At 37.4% G+C, this 20899-nt stretch overlaps 1 protein-coding gene across 3 annotated transcripts in view; it reads right to left on the bottom strand.

Moving 5' to 3' along the window:
- Positions 1-2489: 2489 nt before the first annotated feature.
- NAB1 (NGFI-A binding protein 1) overlaps positions 2490-20899 on the bottom strand; it is a 45551-nt gene continuing 27141 nt past the window's right edge. For 2 of the 3 annotated variants that reach the window (XM_034654869.1, XM_002917992.4), the window contains exons 5-8: positions 10765-10854; positions 8983-9145; positions 6933-7046; positions 2490-5007 (exon numbers count right to left, since the gene is read on the bottom strand). In XM_034654869.1, coding sequence (XP_034510760.1) covers positions 4919-5007; positions 6933-7046; positions 8983-9145; positions 10765-10854 — 456 coding nt within the window. In that variant the 3' untranslated portion in view covers positions 2490-4918. The remainder of the gene's footprint in view (positions 5008-6932; positions 7047-8982; positions 9146-10764; positions 10855-20899) is intronic. The other variant, XM_019798316.2, reaches the window with a different exon arrangement.

The raw sequence follows: 20899 nt of genomic DNA, 5'->3' as shown, positions 1-20899 counted from the left end.
CATTACTGGAGTAATATGTTGGAAGTAGATTATTTAGTTGTCAGAAGAATAACCTTGGAAAATTGTGACCAAATACAACCAGGAGACCCAAAATTCAATAAGATGCTGTTTTAATACTTAAAAATTTTGTGGCCTTTGGTGCGCCTGGGTGGCACAACGGTTAAGCGTCTGCCTTCGGCTCAGGGCGTGAACCCGGCGTTATGGGATCAAGCCCCACATCAGGCTCCTCTGCTATGAGCCTGCTTCTTCCTCTCCCTCTCCCCCTGCTTGTGTTCCCTCTCTCGCTGGCTGTCTCTATCTCTGTCGAATAAATAAATAAAATCTTTAAAAAAAAAATTTGTGGCCTTTAAAAGACAGGGAGAATATGAAAGAATAAGGAAATAAAAGAGCTTAGTTAACCAATTCTGTAAATAGAACCAATCATTGTTCATAGTTCCCTTAAAAGTGATTAAAATTTGCTAAACTGATAAAGATTTGCAAGTTGAACTTAAAAAATAAATTTCCGATTAGCTTTTTCTGCATACAAAAAATAAAAAGACCTTCAAGGTATTTTTTTTTCTTTTTAATATTCATAGGTCAGTAGAAATGAAGTCAGAGGTTTTAAAGCTTTAAGCAGTGCTTACTCAAAAAGTATAAAAAAAAAAAAATCCTAGCCCTAGCATTTAGTTTTTGATCACTTCTATGTAAAGTAAGAATGATCTTACAGAGTTAATAAGGAAATATTTAACAGCAAGGTTTTTAAGATTAAACATATTTACAATAAAAATAAATTTCTGGACATTGGATCATTCTTTTATTAATTTTGGAGGCCCATTTGAGAATTTCATTTATGAGGACACCCACAGATACTAATGAATAAATAAGCTTGGATTCCCTGAAACAACACCCATGCACACAGCTGGACCATAAGGTGGTTTTTAGTTAAATAGCAGCTACCATATTTGGTTATATGCTTGAAGCTGTTACAAACACAAAACATTTACTCAATTCTAACTTAGCTGTTTACTAACCAAATTCATTTCCTATAAGAGACAGACGTCCTAGTTTCATTAGGTTAATACCTTGGTTGCTTTTCTTTTGAAGACTCAGGGCAGTATTAATGAAGTTACAAACATACAAGCAAAAGAGGTGTTGTGTCAACAGTACTTTAACATTTGAGTAACCAAGTGAGCAGATTATAGGTGAGAAAATTCCTTGCTTGCTTATTTAGGTTTTAAGTCTTAAATACCATCAACTATAATTGGAAATGTACACTAGGTGCTAGTGGCCCCATAATCACCAAATCCTAAAGCCTTTACCCAAGTGGTCTTACTAATTTAAGGACAAGAAAAAGCACATTTCCCCCCTGCCTTTTGACAGGTTCAGTGGGACTATCAAAAAGAATTGTTATCCTGGCAAGCAGATCTAACTGGCTAAAACTAGTAATTTTTTTTTTAATGGCCTCAAAATAAAAGAAATGCACTACCACTATGTCTTCCTAGCACATCTCACCTCTTTCTGTTAACTATTCCAGTTCTGGCTGATCTCTTCTACACCTCAATCACACCGATTTGCTTTCACCCGTAAAGTGCCTACTACCACAGGGCCTTGCAAACACAGAATACACTTAAATGTCAGCTCCTTACTCATCCCAAGTCTGTAACACACTGAAATTTGTATTTTATCTGAGTGATATTAGGTCCCATTCAACTAGGTACTGGATTCACGAAGGGCAAGGATCCCACCTTGTGTTTCCTCTGTGGCCTCCACCCTCATCCTACCATCCGGCACATGTGTTGGGACCCCATGAAGCTCTTCATTAATCCACCAAATGCATCAATTAAAACTTCACTGCAGGGGCGCCTGGGTGGCTCAGCTGGTTAAGCACCCGACTTTTCACTTCGGCTCAGGTCATGATCTCAGGGTTGTGACATCGAGCCCCTCATCAGGCTCGGCACTGGCTGTGAAGCCTGCTTAAAATTCTCTCCCTCCCTCCCTCCCTCCCTCTGTGCCTCCATCACCACCACCCACCTCTATCTCACTCTCTCAAAAAATAAAACAAAAAAACCTTCAATGCAAAGCTTTTGCTCATTCTCTACCATAGAGAGAGCTCAGTATCATATAATTAGCTATAATACTTAGGCCACATCACATTAACACTTTACAAGTACCAATATATTATAAATGTTAAATCCTAACATTCCTTTTATTAATTTAGTTGGTTAGATATGGTGGAGAGCTTTTACAATGTCTTTGTAAACCTCTCTTGAGAACAATATAAACCAAACCCCATCCCCCAACAGACCAGAGTCACCTGAGTACCTGTTTGCCAAATAACTTTCTAGAAATGAAGGTAGTTGATAATAGTATTTCGTCTTAACTTAGGCCATGAGTCCTGGCCCCAACCACCTTACACCCGAGCCCAGCCCAAATAATCAGAGAGGCGAGGCAGGGGAGGCTAATATCACCTACTATGAAAAGTGTTTTGCAGAAAGTTATATACACATAAATGTGTGAGGCACAGAAAATCTTTATTGCCACAGGAAGCAAGTGCACTCGTCCCACCTCACCAACAGATTTAAGAGTCACAGAAACAAAGACTTCACATAATAAAGTACAACACAGACTTGGGGAGAAATGGTCCCTTGGACTATATTGGCTGTAATACTGAGGTAACCAATTGACCTTGTTCAGTGAAAATACCTCTAACACAATGAAAAAAATCAACTATTATAACATCCAATTCATATATACAATTCAAATAAAAATATATATTATTTGCTTCAATGTATAGCAAATTTAATACATTAGTGTTTACAAAATAAAAACTGTATTCTACTGAAATTTTTCTTGTGCTTCCCCCTTATCATTAAGCTTGAAAGACCAGGAAAATGTGATACTTAAGGAAACTTATTTATGGATTTAAAGATGCAGTTGGAGGGGTCATGTAAGACGGATAAATATTAACTGGAAGATTACCGCATCTTTAAAAATTGTTGCTTATTAAAATCTACAAACTTGAACTGTAAGACACAATTAAAAAAAAAACCCACAAAATTTCTCAAAATAGATTAGAATACAGGAACGTTTCATGAAACTACTGAGATACTAACCAGTTCTATGGCTAATATTAAAAACTGAACAATCTATTTAAATCGTACTCATACTATTTCTACACACAGTGAACAATACAACCACAATAATCAACCTCAAGCTAGCAACAAAGTTGCAAGGTCCATAAAAAGCTTCTTCAGTGGGCAAAACACTATGGTACAGTTAAAACATTTAGGTAGGGAAAAGAGCCTTTCAATAGTATAAAAGTTGTTTACTGGTGTTTCTACTATAAAGCTATTCTACAAATCAAAATGAAAAAGCAATCATATATGTGACAGTGATCAGAGACTACAGTCCAGACATTTCATCTAACATTTGGCTGACGAATTTTAGTATAACAGATTATGACTTAATATTTTTTACACAGTTATGACCTAGAGCAGAACTAAAAACAAAAAAACACCACATATTCCAACTCAGGATGCTGTTCTCAGCAATATCTGGGTTTAGATGAATCTGGAGGAAGTAGGTAAAGCTGTCAAATGTCTTTTAAACCAACAGGAAAAATGTAAATTGGTAGAAACAGTATTTTTTTAAACTATGGATTCCAATGTGAAATTCTCGTAAGTATGCAACGTCATTAATAACATTTAAGCACACCCCCATAAATATGCACACAGCCCATTTATTAAATAGGGGGAAGGAATTAAAACATACTTTCAAGCTAAAATGAATTTTAAGAAAAAACTGCATACACAAATAGGAAAGGTATTCAAAATTGTAAAATAAATAATGAATCCAGGTGTCAACTAAACCTCCACAGAATTATGTCTGCAAATGTGGATGTAGTGATTGTCCACACTTGATACGGTCTGGGTGGGAAGACATTCCCCAAGGGAGAGTTGCCTACTTTCTCTGACTCCATCCAGGACATCAAGAATTTCTAGATATAAAATGGTTCTTACTCTATAATATATTATAGCCTTCTTAACAGTCACCATCCTTATCACATTTGGGGTTAACTTACTATGTCTTAATCTGCTTAACACATTGTTAAAAAGCAATGTTTAAGTCACGGCTTTTACACATCAGTTCACTTGTTTCAAGTTCTCTGTCCAAGGAATAGCTTCCTATTTTTGAGATAATGATATAATGCAATCTGAATTAACTAAGTAAGAGAGATTTTCTATTCTACTTCTCTTTTTAACTTTACTTTAGTATTTATTAATTGTATAAATGTGCCTGACTGAGCCAGCAAAAGTGACATTTTACTACTAAAAATGACACATTTCCTGTTAAACAAAATCGGTTTTATCAAATATTAAATCCACAATATTTTCCTTGGATTAAACTGAGCATTTGCTCTCCATTTTTCCAAAGTCACTGCAACCTTGCCAATTACTACATCACTTAAACTTTCTTTATGACTGCAAAGATTCTAAACTCTAACATATAATAATATTTATGCTAAACACACTTAAAAGTAGACAGTGAAATTTCAAGTAAAATAAACTGTATCCACATTTACTGGACCAAACATGTCTCCACATCTAGATTTTATTTCTATAAATTACACAAATACATCGTACATTCTTAAATAATGAGTGCTTACAATATTAATTTGTAAGCTTTTCCACATAAAATGACTTACACAGGAATGTGAATGGATCAGTATTTGTTACAGATTGCAACATTCTCTCAATTTTCTCCTTTGTGGCTGTTGTTTTGTCTTCCTGGTTTCTGCATACTACGATCAGTCCTTATGCTTTGGCTATGAAATCTGTTTGAGCTGAATGAGGCAACGTTGGTTATTAAGGCTTATTTCTATGATGGAGCATTATCCTTAAATTGAGTGCCATTTCCAGAGAACAGTGGAGAATCACAGCTATCTTGAATCTTCAGGCTCTGTTTTGATGACTTTCTTTTCTAAAGTAAAAGCTGAGTGAGGGTAGTCTTTTAAAATCCCAAGACTCTCTGCATAAAAATGGAAACACACAGTGTGTTGATACTTTAAATCAACGGATCACAAAAAACAAATTCCAATTTATGAAACAAACCCCTAAACTCCATAGCAAACAGTATCAACTATTCATAATTCTGCAATTCCATACAAAATACATTTACAGAATTGCAGTTAAGAGCCTGGATTCTGGATTTAAATTCAGCATCTGCCAATTACTAGCTCCAGGCAACTCCACTGCTTCACCTGTAAAACAGACATATTTTGTAGTGCGTAGTTATGAGGATTAAACAAGGTAGCACCTATGGATTGCCTGGCTGATAAGAATTTAGTGTCTATTGTCTTTCGACTTCCTTAGTGTCTTTCTAGGCCCTAGTGTCTTTCTTCTATAAAACGGAGGTAATATCTATATAGGGTGGCATGAGAGTTAAATCAGGGAAGGCACAAAAAAGCACTTAGCATATAAACCGTATTTTTCTTTAACGCTTGGTTCAACATGATAAAAACATACGTAAAATAAAACTGGTCATGCGTATACAACAAAGTTACTAGCTAAAACATTTAATTACTATCAGTGAAAAAATGAGACAGAAAACATCTTCCATGTTTAAACATGGAACTCTTTCTTATTAAAAGTTCTAGCCACGAAACATTAGGGTGGGAGAAACAGGGATAAAGAATGAAGACTACTTTCATCAGGGATCATTCCTTGGAGTTAGGTGTGTATAGTTATTTCAACCTCACAAAAACACTACAGAATGACAATAAAATTTGGTATTTATGTAAAATACAAATACTGGAAGATACAAAGCCACATATACAGGCACACTTTGAAAAGGATTCTAGAAGTGTAACCAAAACTAATAGCTTATCTGAAATTAGGCAGTTCAATTTATGAATTTACTCTCTCTATGCAAAAGTGGATTTTAAATTTAGCAAGAGTAGAAATATAGTATCTACCATTTACTGAATTCCTATCAGCTAGGCAATTGATAGGTGCTAGCCTGTTTAATCCTAACTACTCTACGCAGTAGAAATTATGTCTGTTTTACAGATGAAGCAACAGAGTTCAAGTGACTCCTAAAAGTTACTTTAACTCAAACATGGAATGATACTAGATACTTTCAAACGGTGCTGGTCTCTAATACTTTGTCTTTTTTTTCCCCTTAAGATTTTATTTGAGAGAGAGAGAGAAAACAGGAGAGGGAGAGAGAGAGAGCGCGAGTGCATGCATGAGCAGGGCAGAGGGGGATAGGGAAAGGGAGAGGGAGAAGTAAACTCCCTGCTGAGGAGGGAGCCTGACTCGATCGATCCCAGGGTCCTGGGATCATGACTTAAGCCAAAGGCAGCAGCTCAACCGACTGAGCCACCCAGGGGCCCCTCCAATACTTTGTCTAACTCACTTTTTCTTGGGGAAAAATAAACATCTAACTATAATAAGGAACAACTTATCCTTTTATGGAGATCAATTTACTTCTGAAATATAAATATCATCCCCAAAATGCATCTGGAAGGAAAGTTTAGATTTTGGTATACAAGGTTTTCTTAGTGTGAGAGCAAACATGTAATCCATCACTTTCACAGCATGAAAGGCTGGAAAAAGGCAATTACATGACTCAAATCAGCCATGTATTATTTGGTTTAAAATTTTGTATGAAAGGCACCATTTGTGTAATAGCTAATCAAAATAGTATCAATCTTCACGAATTTTTCCCTGTCAATTCTTTGGAATACCATGTTCTAAAAAAGACTGGCCATTATTATGGCAATCTATTATTTTCAAGCAGAGAAAAACTGACTGGTAACATTGTTAATAATGACCCTTTTTTTGGCTGGGAGTTGGGGGAAGGAGGAGTGGAGATAGTGGAAGGTAGGAAAATAGGATTTAAAGATGTTTTATTAAAGTGTCACTCTCTCTAATCACATCCCATATTCTTACCTGACTGGGACTTCGCCTCACTGGAGTAAAGTCTACTCAGCTCTCCATCCACCACAAAATGATGGGGTTGTCTGTTCTGTAAATTAGGCATTCGGAGATTCAAAGGTCTTTCTCCTAATGAGAAGGGAAAAAAAAGCAATATGAATAATATAAAAAACACACTATGGTTTTTCTTAAAAATAAGTTTTCACAAAATGCCTGAACACTTCTTAGGAAAGGACTAAGGAAAGCCAACAGGCACTGAAGAATTTAAATAATAGCTAGAGAAATATTTTAAATAATAATTTAGGAAGGAAATGGCAATTCATGCTAGTTCCAAGGTTTACAATTCTGCCAGGACGTTTTTAAGAGTGAAACATGAACTAAACAAAAGCCTGAGATTTCCAGTAAGCACTCCAACCCTGGCACAGAATACATCCCCTCTGTAAGGCATTTTCTTACCAGTGCACAGTTTACTAAGACATGTCATTAACACATAATAACAAGTACTAGAGAGAGAGAGATGGCTTCAAGCAATTGCCTATTACTAAAGGACAAAACCTATGGCAAATCCATGGAGACAGAATTAGCACAGATTGGGTAAAAACGCTTTAGATGCCAAATCACCTTCTCTGTCATAGACCTAAATCCACACACTTAGCAGACTGTCACCCCACATGACATTAGCCTGGTTTCACAAATTAGAGTCATCCAGTCTTTCATTAATTTTGCTTTTGCTTAATTTTTAAGTCTTAACTGTCAAGGATGACTAGAGAGGTTAAATAAGACCTCAACTAAACAGTTTCTATAATATTTTTAAAAAGGAAGAATGCTCTTCTCCAGCACTCTGATCTGCCGACATATTTTACTCTATAGGTAGAGAATGCTTGTTAAGAAGAGTATTCTCACTTAGAAATCTACTTATTTTTTGACAATGGAAGCCACGCTCTAGAAAAATATAATTAAACCAAGAAGGTCCTACAAAATTATTGTTGTTCTTCAAACACACACCACTATCTGAAACTAGAGGACATATTTCTGTATTATATACTGTCCATCTTCCTCCACTACAGTGTCAGCTCCAAGGCAGCAGGGCCTTAACGTCACTGATGCATCTGCAGTGCCTAGAAGTGTGCTTGGCACACAAGAAGATACTATGAGTCAATGACGACCTGAGATTTGCTTCATGTGTGAATACAAAAAAATGAAAATAATTTCTTAAATGATAAAAATATTCATGAATCATAGCTTTCTAAAATTAAGAGTTTAGGGGCGCCTGGGTGGCACAGCGGTTAAGCGTCTGCCTTTGGCTCAGGGCGTGATCCCGGCGTTACGGGATCGAGCCCCAACATCAGGCTCCTCTGCTATGAGCCTGCTTCTTCCTCTCCCACTCCCTGCTTGTGTTCCCTCTCTCGCTGGCTGTCTCTATCTCTGTCAAATAAATAAATAAAATCTTTTAAAAAAAAATAAAATAAAATAAAATAAAATAAAATTAAGAGTTTAGGAGAACAACTTCCAACGTACCACACCAAATAGTTTCATAGGGACTGTAAGCCAACCTAATGCTGAAAGAACACACAATTTCTTCAAGTCTCTCCATTCTTATACTAGCTCTACAGATCTCTGTATTCTTGTCACAGTACATTAGAAGCAGTCACCATATTCTCTTGTTTTTGAAGTCTAAGAAAATATGAAGCTGTGATCTTTTAAAAAATGATAAACGTCTCTCATGGCATCGGTTTCTTTGGGGAAAAGGATCTATACTGTTTACATATCCCATTCCCACTCACCCTGTACAAAAGAGGAGTGAACTGCATGTGTCAGCTAGTTTAGGGATAATAAGGTAAAAACAAATACATAAACAAACTGCCCCCCCAAAAAACTGCAAGTTAAATTTGCAGGATGAATCCTTTCCTTTTTTGAAAAAGAGACAATTTAAAAATGAATTTTTATAGGGAAAATATAACATAATCTCTACAAAATATCAGGATTTAAAAATAGGCCAACTTTTGTTTCTCTGTACAGTGCACATAGTCACTGGCTCGCAAAGCATAGGTCATCTAAGATCCACCTTGCCCATCGGAGTTGTCAGAAGCCACGCCGTTAGGGCTGTGCTCTTCTGAGGTCTGCCTGTAGAGTCCTGCCGAGAGCCTTCTCTCAGCATGCTGCAGTCTCTCATAGCCAGCTGGGGTGCAAAGGAACTCCATCTGCTTTGCCATCACCTTTTCAGGCTGCTAGTAAGTAAAGCAAAAATAAAATCAGGAACTAAAACATTCTACATTTTTTTAATGGTTTAAAGATGCCAATTTCAGACTCCAGCAAATATATTTAGTATTCATTAAATTAGTTCACACTTCATGTGGTATACACGTTCCATAAATATGCTTAGATGTCTATATCATCATGTTAAAACATAAAATGTTGGATTCTGTGCAAAAGAAAAAAAAAATCTTCCTGCTCATCCTTTATAGAGAATTCCATTTCAGCTCAAAGGCAAAATAACCTTAGCTTTGTTTCCCGAAGTACTGAGTCCTTTAAAATATTTTTTTAAAAAGGAACCTCAGAGCAACAGCAGCATCTGCTATAAACTGCTTCTAACACACAGGGTGAGATCTTGGCATTTTTATTTTAGGATCTGGCACTACACATATTCTGATATGATGACAGTAGTTGGGGGAGAAAAGGTGTAAAATGGCTGTCTAGAAGAACAAGACAAACACACCTCCCACCGAAATTAAACAATGCAAATTATGCAGGAAAAACACCAGTGCCAATGAGACTGTTCCCCTTCATCATGGAATGAAACTGCATTATTTCCCAACCAATCATAAGAAGACACGTTTAAAATACACAAATAAATAGAAGCTCATCTTTGCATGTGTTTTATAAGTTCCTTCTTTATGTACTGCTTTAAATTACTTATATGTGATATTCAAAGCAGTGGATTTGTGATATTTTGCCAAGGAGGTTAATAGTCAAAATGCAGATATGAATCACTGCCATGCCATATAAAAGAGGAGTACAAGGCAGCTGCTGTGTAAAATTAGTTATAAAAATCCTGATTCACAATAGTAAAAGTCAATAAAAGAAAAAATAGTTCACAGAATAGGATAAAAGCTTATACTATTTTTCTGAATGCACATAAACCAGATCAAAAGGAGCTGTAACTTCAATTTATTTGAACTTATTACTAATTAACTGATAAAATTTCAGTAAGATTTCTGAGAAGGAAGTGTATTTTTCATCCTCTTAAGAAGAAAAAACAAAACTTGGCACTACTAAATTTGACCAAGAGCAGTGGCCAGGCAGATCAACAGGAATAAAACTTATAGGGCTTTCTAAAAGGTAGTATTTGCAGAAATGACTTTTCAAAATGTTAATTTCAGCATACAACAATTAAATAATAGCAAAAGCACCTGAAGATACATATTAAGGTAAGAATTTTTCCTCATGCATGAATTGAAATGATTTAACAATAGCTATAATATCAATGATTAATGTTTTATTGAGAACTAGTACTATTTTATCTGAGTTGTATTACACACAGCCATAGTCAACATGGCTTTATTCCTGGTATCAAATTGCTTCTTTTAAAAAGTCTTCTTAAGTAGAGAATCTGTCTTTCTTCCTACAAAACTACAAAGAACAAGTATCACTGTATCAGATCCTGCTCAAGTCAAACTACATTGTTATTGCTATCTTGTTGATACAGCTGTGGATCAGATGACGTTTCAAAAACAACCAGAAATAAATCCAGTCCTCAGATGCTTAAAACTGAAGCTAGCTAAAGCAGCCATTTATTTTTCAACCTACATATATTATTATGAAAATGTTACCTGGTGGTTTACGTTACCTGTGAACTAAGAGCAGTGAGTTCTTCACTCTTAGCTTTAGCCTGCTGGAAGAGGGTTTGCACAGAGTCCTGGAAATCTGGAAATCCATCCTTTGGGTGAAAGAATAAGTCCTTTTTACTTAGTTTGTAAATAAAATATCAACAACTCAGAAAATGGCCAAAAAAAAAAAAAGCACTTTAATCCTACCGCCCAAGTAATCGTGATTAAGATTTTAATGTACAATAATTCCTTTCAGTCTTTTATGGTACAATTACTTTATTTCTACAGTTATAACCTAACTAAAAATACAAATAAAAAAGACAATAAGACTTATACATCTACAATGGAATGCAGATTTCATGAGCATTATTAATAATGGTAATATAACATTTCATACAGCATTTCATCTAGCAGTTCAACTATATATAATATAATAATAATATCAATAATTACTATTTTCACATTGGACATTTAGATTCTTTTTCTTATTTTTGGGTTGAAAAACACTGCAAAAATATTTTCATAGAAATACCATTTTCCATAGCTTAGATAACCCAATACAGTAGATTCCTAGTACAATTACTGCAAAGGGATGAACAGTTTTATGAACATTTTTCATTCACTACTTCCCCCAAGGGCCTTTACAGGTTAATCAGACCGTAAGTTTTCCTTGCCAGTGCTGGGTGTTGCTGTTTTCTTAACTTTTGCCAACTATATTTTTGTATTGATATTCAAAAATTTTTTAAATTTTATATACTGTAGTTGTATATACCTTTATTTTGTAAATTCTTCTATCACTATAAGCTTCAGGAAGGCATTCTGCTTTAGAGATTTGATACTCAAACCTACCCTTTAGTTTTTCTAAAGCTTTATCTTGTTTGCTTTGTTTTTAAAATTTGACTAACCAGGAATTTATTTTGTTATATGTAATGTGATTAAGAACCAATGTAAATTTTCTTCAAAGTGCTACCCAGTAATCCCAACCTGAATTTCAGAAGAATTCTTCCACGCTGACTTGTCATGGGTTTGAATTAGAAAGACCTGCACTTGAGGCACCTGGATGGCTCAGCTGATTAAGCAGCAACTCTTGATTTTGACTCAGGTCATGATCTCAGTGTTGTGGGATCGAGCCCCACGTCAGGCTCCCTGCACAGCAGGGAATCTGCTTCAGGACTCTCTCTCTCTCCCCCCTCCCGTCCCCCCACTGTTTGCTCACACACTCTTTCTCTCTAAAATAAATAAGTAAATCTAAAAGGAAGAACAAGAAGAAGAAGAAGAAGGAAGAAAGAGGAAGAAGGAAGAGGGAGAAGGAAGAAGAAGAAAGGAAAAAAGACCTGCACTCATGTTCCAATTCTACCGCTTACTAGCTACGTAACACCAGAGGACTAACCCAACCTTCAGAATGTTAGCTTCCTCATATGAAAAGTACAGGTAAGAGCACCTCTCTGTTAGGGCTGTTGTGAGGAGCAGATGAGATACTGCCTTTAGCATGTAATCACTGCTAAGTTAGTGCATCAGTACATACCAAGTTCTTACATCAAACAGAGCTAACTTGGGGCACCCTCCTCCTGGACAATATATCAACTTAAATGATTTTCACCGTATACTTTATATATATTAAGTGCCAATCCATCTACTACTTTTTTTCAAGTTGTTTTGTGTTTTTTTGCTCACTTATTGCTTCACATGAAATTTGTATCTACAAACATCACAATAGCGTGGTTTTAGTAACTTCACTAAAAACTACTAAAGGACTCCTCACAGAAATGGTCATTAACGTCCAAAATATTTCTCCCCAAGTTTCATGAGCTATGTATTTGTAGCAAAGGGTAAATCATTAAAAACCAAAGTTCTTATAGCAGAAAAAGATGTAACAGTTCTTATAGCAGAAACAGATATAATAATAACAAAATATTTTATCTTATTTGAAATAAGAGATACTGATTCAAAAGTTTTTCCCCATCAGGGTCTTATTTCTCCACTGTGGATCTCATGTTTTCAAAGATTTCATCTACCAAAATTCATTTTTTAAGTAATAATTTGCTATTTTTAAATTCAAAGATATGAAATGAAACAGAGTCAAGGGCAAAAAAATTTGACATCTTGAGGTAGTTTCATGTAGCTTTATGATGGGTTGATATACAATATTTGAGAGAGAAAGAGAGAGAGCACGAGCCAGGGGAAGGGGGGGGAAGAGGGAGAAGCAGACACCACCACCCCCCCACCCCGAGCAGGGAGCCCAATGCAGGGATCCCAGCACCCTGGGATCACAACCCCAGCCAAAGGCAGACGCCCAACTGACTGAGCCACCCAAGTGCCCCAATCAGCATTTTTAAAGTATTGAAAATAGTTACCTTTCTAGGCCCCCACAAGACCAAGGACCCTTGGCTCAGAAGAATATATGGAATATAATCATTAACTGAGCTAGAATGAACTTTATACACATGGATACAATCTAAATCTAAGTGAAAAGTACACTTGTTTAGTCTAAGAACTTATTTAGACCTCCAAGTCTAACTTTCTCTTTGGCAATGTCTCCTTTAAGTGAAGAGCACCTATCTGTGAGGGTTGTTCAATGAGGGAAGCTCAACGAGGGAAGCTAAGAGAAGACCTGGAAAACAAAAGAAGTGAATATTTTCTAGGTGATTACCATGTACCACCAGTTCCCGACTATGTTCTGTGTTTTACATGTACCATCTAATTTAATCCCCAACACAGACAACCCTAGGTTCCTCTCATTTTACAGCTAAAGACACTGGCTTCAAAGCCTCTGCTCAAACTGTAAATCCCAGAGGTACTGCATTTATAAAACTCATAGCAGTAAACAGAGGCACAGCTCTTACAGCTCGGTTTTTCATAAGCTGAACTGGTTTAACTCTAATGATTTACACTAAGTTCAAAACCCAATTCTACTACTTATTTTCTGTGATACTGGATAGACTGTTTCATCTTTCTGTGTCTACGCAGCTAATTTTATTTTATTTATTTATTTATTTATTTATTTTTAAAGATTTTATTTATTTATTTGACAGAGAGAGAGACAGCTAGCAAGAGAGGGAACACAAGCAGGGGGAGTGGGAGAGGAAGCAGCAGGCTCCCAGTGGAACAGGGAGCCCAATGTGGGGCTCGATCCCAGGAACCTGGGATCACACCCTACTCAACTAACTTTAGAACCATTTTAAGGAACCAAAAAATTCATGAAGAACATTTAGCACAACGCTTGCCCCATAGATATTACCAGATAAATGTTCGCTACTGATATTTAAGTTCCCCTTTAAAGCTACCAGATTTAATCAAGTAGAATAGATAGCATGCTACAAGTGACTCACTGCATCTCTATGATACAGGGGGAATAAGATCAATTTCAGGGATATTTACATAGTATAGATATCTTAGAAATTACTTACATAGTATAAGACCTCTTGGATATTTAACACTAAAACCAGCAAGAAAATATTGACCATATTGGTAGGAAACAGTTTTAGTGGAAAGAACAACGGAAATCTGGGAATACCTGTTTATTCATTCACGAAAAATTTCTCGCTTGCCTAATTGGTTCTGGACTCTGTACTCAATGCTGAGGATTCAATGACTCCTGCCCTCCTGACATATAGTCTAGAGAGAGCAAAGGACAAAGAGATCCAGAGCATAGTGGAGGACACTGTCAGGGAAGTCTTCTGAGAGGGCATGATGTCTAGGCTGAGAGTTGAAAGAAGAGAATTCTCTAGGGAAAGAGAGCAGCTTATATATAAACCTACAGGCAAAAAGAACAGGACAACACAGCTGAGAAGCTGGAGAATATTTAACATAGCTAACATAGGGAATACACTGAGAAAGAGAGACTGGTGAGAGAAGTTGGATACGCAGGGCCAAATTCTGTGAGCCCTTATAAGCCATGTTAAGAATTGTTGACTTTATCTTAAATTCAAAGAGAAGCCACTGAAGGTCTCGGGGAAGAAACGAACCAGATCTGTGTTTCTGAAAGCCCAATCTGAATGTGAGGGGGACAATATATAGTTCCAGCTTTTCAACAAGCCCTGGGTGGAGTGTGCCCAGGCCAGAACCTCCAATATTCCAGTGCTATTTTTAAAGGAACTTACAGAAGAAAGAGCAATCTAGTCTTCTTGTGTTAGGAACTGGATGTGTGATCCCGGGCAGGAAAGTTAACCTCATTATTTCCAGTGTTCCCAATTTTTTAAATGGAGATGGAATCATCAGCTTTTTCCACCCAGTGGAGATTTGTGGAGATTAAATGCAGTAATGCAAATGGTAACTCCTGGAAAAGTACACATTGCTACACAAGATTATTCAATCATGACAATGTGGAAAAGCTGGAAGGGGAAACTTCAAATTTTACATGTAACAGTTTTTGGGAAATGGACACTGCTCCTCCATTAATAAAGAGAAGTAAAAACATGCAATAAGCAATAAACAACCATATCCAAATAATCAGTGATCTCTCCGAAACTGAGTACATGAGTCATTCTGATTTGCTCCCAGTCTTTGGTGGTTCATTACGGGCACACTCTACAGGACTGAGTAGCTATCACTTCATGACCTATATTTTCAGGTACCCCAAATATAGGGCTTGGAAAGAAGAGTGAGAACATTCCCAAGAAACTGGTCTCTTTCCCATCATGTTTGGTACAGGACTTTTGTTACGTGTCTCTCCGGCTTTTTCCCCAAGAACCAGCTGTACCATGCTATGAGCAATTTATCTTCATGTCACATTCTTGGCTCCTGCCATTAATCACAGTGTTCCCTTACTGGTGAGACTCTGATTTTGAGCACTGAGAAAATAAAAGACACAGGGTGGGATGCTGTTCATGACCTAATTACTCTCATCCCATTGGTTTCCACCCCCATTCCTCCTCAACCTTGCCCCCAAATACCAGCAAGCTGCTTTAAAGCCACTGCTTAGCTGTCTTTAAAATGGCTTGTTCCAGCAGATGTTCTCAGCCTCACACGTGCATTTTCCTCTTTTGTTTTTTTTTACTCACACTTTCTATATGAATAGCAGATTGTAATGCTTCTGTTTTTCTGATCCAGAGGGGAAGACTCTACATCAAATTAGACCAGCTTTCTTTCAACAAGCTTAGTAACAGCGTAGGTGGGTGTTCTGACCCTCTTCCCTCCCCCTCCCTCACCCCCCTGGAACTGCTAGCAGATGTTTCCTCTAAGTCTTTCTTCTTCAAGCCCCAATTCTCTGACTTTCTGGTCTCTATTAACAAACTGCATTTCTTTCATCCAGTTATCTCTGATTGCTTTGCACTCCCAACCCACACAGGATCAAGAATGCTGTCACCTCCCATCTCTTTGCCTAGTCTCCAGCAATTTCAGTGAACGAAGAAAACCCACCAATGAGATCTGAACAGCAACAGCCCATTTAGTCAGCGCCCGTGGCTAGTCCCGAGACCAGTTCTCTTACACAGTCTTCCTCTTTTCCAAGATCTCACTCACAAACACGGAAGGTAATGACAGGATTTGTTCATAGAACACGTTATGTTCTTAGTGAAAAAGAAAGGCTTTCAACTGAATCCACCTTTAATTATTATTTTGAAAAGTCACGAGCCCCAGAGACTTTGGGTGTTGGTGTTTCATCTCCTTTAACTAGTTATGAAGCTGTCTTGAATATATTGTCATAGGTATAATATAAATAAATCAAACTAACTTTTCTTGATTTACTGTTTATCTTCCCAACATTGTTCTTCTCATTCTAAACAATCAGTTTGTCAAATGGCAATGTCTTATATTTAAATATATTTTCTCATTTATATTGTTAAATTTCCCACTCAAAACTTAACAACTGCTTGGCTATGCTGGTAACTGCCACTCTTTCCCCCTTCTTTAAAGACTACCATTTCTGCACGCACTCGGCCCTCTATACCATACTAGCAGGAGACAAGCTATAACCCTGATACCGAAGGTGCTCTGCGAATACTCATCAGCACCAGGAAGGTAGTGCTGTTTTGCAGTTTAGGAGTCAGACCTAGATTTGAAGCCCCGGCTCTGCCACCAGAGAGCAATGTGGCAGCTTGAGCAAGTTCCTGAGACTTTCTGGCTGTCTCTTTGGCTATAAATGGAAATCCTAAAGCCTCCATATAAGGATAAACAAGAAGGTTTGTGACAATGAATTTCAAATGCCTAGCAGGGACAGGCATTAATAGATTCAATAAAAAAGTTATTTTTGCAAGTGTCCCAGAGCTAGATTTGAGGTCTCTGATGAAAATGGAAACAAACATTAATTCATTTTCATTTTCGCTGAAAGTGGATCCATGCAAAGGACTGTGTTCCAGGTGTACAAACTATTCATCTGGCCCGGATAGGAGAAATATTCCCAAGCCTCGCTTACTAACATACAGGGCTGAAGAGGTGCCTTCCTGAGAGGCTTCGTCCCAAGTGATGGGTCACCCTAAGGCCTTCCCAAGCTAGCAGGCTTTTTCCTCTGTTTACTTCATTATTCCAGGAATTAGAGAAAGGAGTACTAAGGACAACAGATTAACCTCAGTACTTCACTACAATAGTATCCTGTATTAAATAATCACAACAAAAACAAAAGCAATCAAATAAATAGCTAATTATCCTTAAAGGGGAACAACCTACTACATGATAAGAGGAAAAAAAACCAGACAAGGATTTTAAAACTTGTACCCAGCCCTCCACAAACAGACCAGGAAATTACAGCATTTGGAAACAAGAAAACACCTTACCGAGCTTGAACAAAGCGCTCGTTTTGTCAGTGTGTCCTAATGCACTAGTAATGGCATGCAAGAAAATGTATCTTTCCCTTACATGTCTATTTTTCATGTCACTTCTATTTTATCTACTGGACATCACATTTCTTTTTGTTCACTGTAAAAATTATCTTTTTAAGATGAAAAAAGTCAGCAACTTGGCACATATGCTAATTGTTATTGTCAAGGATTTTAGATGAAAGAAAAAATTCTCATTAACTTGGGCCTAGTAATTAGTAATCTACTATAATTTATAATGTGCTAAGCTTATCTTTTTTTTTTTTTAAAGATTTTATTCATTTATTTGACAGAGGTAGAGACAGCGAGAGAGGGAACACAAGTGGGGGGAGTGGGAGAGGAAGAAGCAGGTTCATAGCAGAGGAGCCTGATGTGGGGCTCGATCCCATCATGCGGGGATCACGCCCTGAGCCGAAGGCAGATGCTCAACCGCTGTGCCACCCAGGCGCCCCTAAGCTTATCTTTATAGTATTTTCTTTTAATAGAGAATTAGTAATTCGACTGAAATAAGAAACAGCATGTTCAAAGAATTCTAAAATCTTCTAGTTTTACTTATGAAGTCCTTGGTGTCAGTCATGATTTCTGAACAAATTGGTCTCATTGTTCTCTAAACATGCACAGTATTTTCTTACCTCTGTCTTTGCCCATGCTAGTCTATCTTTGTAATGCCCCTCCACCTCACATCTTTTCCTTCTGAAACTCTACCTTTCTTTTAAAACCCAGCTCAAACAATATCTCCTCAATGGAGCCTCCCTTAATCTCTTCTCCTGCCAGGAATTCTCCCCTCGTTGGAAGCTACATAGGAAGTAGGCATAAACAACGCACTAATACTTGATGAAAAGCTGTAAGGGAGTAACAATCCTACACAACACTACTTCAGTATCAGCTTCTGGAACTGAAGCAGTAGCTCTAGTGTCTCAAATCTGAATTAGAGCACACAAGAGAATTTAGACAAGGATTGATGCCAATACTGTATATTTTGCAAAGGATTACACTGTATCCACATGTAAGTACACACATGCACAACACACACACATTCTGGAGAGATACTGTTGCCCTGCAGTACGTCTTTTAAAACACAAAGCAAAAACAAAACAAAATTTAAAACAAACCAGCAAAAAAAGTACACTACTGTCCTGAATTTAAAGCTCAAGTCCCTATTTATTCCTGGGAAACAAAATCAAGAGTTTAGTATCTATAAGAGCATTTAAAGTAGCCTGGGTTGATGAGTCACTTGTTATTTAGGGAGGGTTAGAACTGTTATTCACAGAAAAAGGAAACACCGATTATCTTAATTCTAAGTCCAGAACGGCTCAAGTGGCTTTGTGAACGCCAGTAGAACAATAAACTAACCAAACAGAACTATCATTCAATATCTCTAGGGGAACATACTTAAAGGAATAGAAGGGTCACATCTAATGCTAAAACCCAACACTCTGAGCCACTAAAGGAAACTCAAAACGTGCTGGATACAAAAAACACTTCGCTTAAATTTCAGATAAGGCCACCGGGGAGGTCAGAAAGGTTTATCAATACAGCCTAACGAGAAAAAATGACAGCTCGAACAGTCCATGAGATTCATGATCTCAAACTTTAATGTGCAACAGTGATCTTTGAACACAGACAAAAAAGGAAAACGGGGCTTAAATGGAAGAAGAGCCCAAGTCAGGATTACATAGAGGGCCAATGGTGAGAAAGATCCTGGTCCCTGGGCAGGTTTGGTACCTTCTTTCCTCTAAATCCTCTGATGGCACATGCCTTCTCAGCAGTCTCTACATTCACTGGCCTTCCCTTTCAGTGGCAGAGTCACTGAATCTACAGGAATCCTCTCTCGTTCATTATCTTGGGATGCAATAGGATAAAACTATGTCATCAATAGTTAGATTATTTGGATAATTTCAGCATTTTTTTTGCATGGTATCTCAAGCTAACCCATCTTAAACACTACTCAAGAGCTAACAATGACACTGATTACAAATATAAGCACAGTTTTCTAAAGTGTGGACTTTTTTGGACAAAACTCTTCTCCTCTTTGAGAACCACCGTTTTAGGCTAAAGTTTTTAAGAAGTCGAAGGTGCTTAACCATAGCCATTCATTATTTCACCTAACTGATTTTATTAAGTGCCTATTAAGTGCAAGGCACTATTATCAAATCTGAGTATAAAGTAGTAGGCAGACAGATAAGAGATCTATTCTCATGCAATAGGGAAGACTGATAATATAAACAAATACATAATAGTTTCAGATACCAGTAAGTGCTATGAAAACAAACAAACCAAACCAGGAGAATGAGCCTGAATGTGATTTTGAGGTAAGGGTGCCCTTTTAGAAAGGGAGGCTGGGAAGTCAGAGGAAACTCCCAGCTGTGAGCTGAAGCCACGTGAAGAGCTACAGAAAGATATAGGTAGGGGAACAAACAGAGAGTACTGAGGCACAAATGAGTTTGGCATGTTCCAACAACAGAAAGTGGGTCAGTGTAGCTGGGACACAGTAAGAATGGGGAAATGTGGTAGCAGATGAGGTTAGAGATACAAATTTAGAGTCAGATCATGTAGGGTCTTAGACGTCTCTACCACTGTAGATTTTATTCTAGGTACAGTAGAAAGCCACTGGAAAGAGTTAAGTGAGAAAGGGATTTACATTTTTAAAATATAATTGTGCAGGCTCCTGGGAGGCTCAGTCTGTTAAGGGTCTACCTTTGGCTTGGGTCATGATCCTAGGGTCCTGGGACTGAGTCTCCCATGGGGCTCCCTGCTCAGCGGGGAGTCGGCTTCTCCCTCTGCCCCTTCCCCCACCCCCACCTCTGGTGTGTGTGTGTGTATGTGTGTATGTGGGGGGGGGGGCGCGTGCGCGTGTATNCGCGTGTATGCACGCGCACGCCTGCGCTCTCTCTCAAAAATAAAATCTTAATTAAAAAAAAAAGATAACTGTACCTTTGGTGTGACTGAAAGACTATATATAAACAGACGCTTAGTTAAAATAATGAGAATTTAGGGTAAACACAGCTTATTTGCTTTAACTTGAAATTAAATAACGGATGTCTAAAAGAGTACAGACCCCCATTCTCTGCCCAAGAAAAAAAAGGAGCTCTCAGACTTCAAATTTCTACTCTGCTACGGACTAGCCTTTAAAAAAAATTCAATCCAAATTAAAGTACAGTTTTGAAACCATTCTATCCAAATTAAAGTACAGTTTTGAAAAATTCAATCCAAATTAAAGTACAGTTTTGAAACCATTCTATAGTTCTGACAGCCCTAAGAAAAGCATATTTTTTTTTCTTGTTCAACTACCCCTTACCTCTTGCAGGCCTCAAATCAGAAAGACAACCTTGAAGCACCTGGGTGCTCAGTCTATTAAGAATCAGACTCTTGATTTTGGCTCAGGTCATGATCTCAAGATCCT

Source organism: Ailuropoda melanoleuca, chromosome 2 (genome assembly GCF_002007445.2).
Source record: "Ailuropoda melanoleuca isolate Jingjing chromosome 2, ASM200744v2, whole genome shotgun sequence".
Classification (NCBI taxonomy): domain Eukaryota; kingdom Metazoa; phylum Chordata; class Mammalia; order Carnivora; family Ursidae; genus Ailuropoda; species Ailuropoda melanoleuca.
The sequence above is the reverse complement of the archived record's forward strand: the minus strand, read 5'-3'. Positions and strand labels throughout refer to the sequence as shown.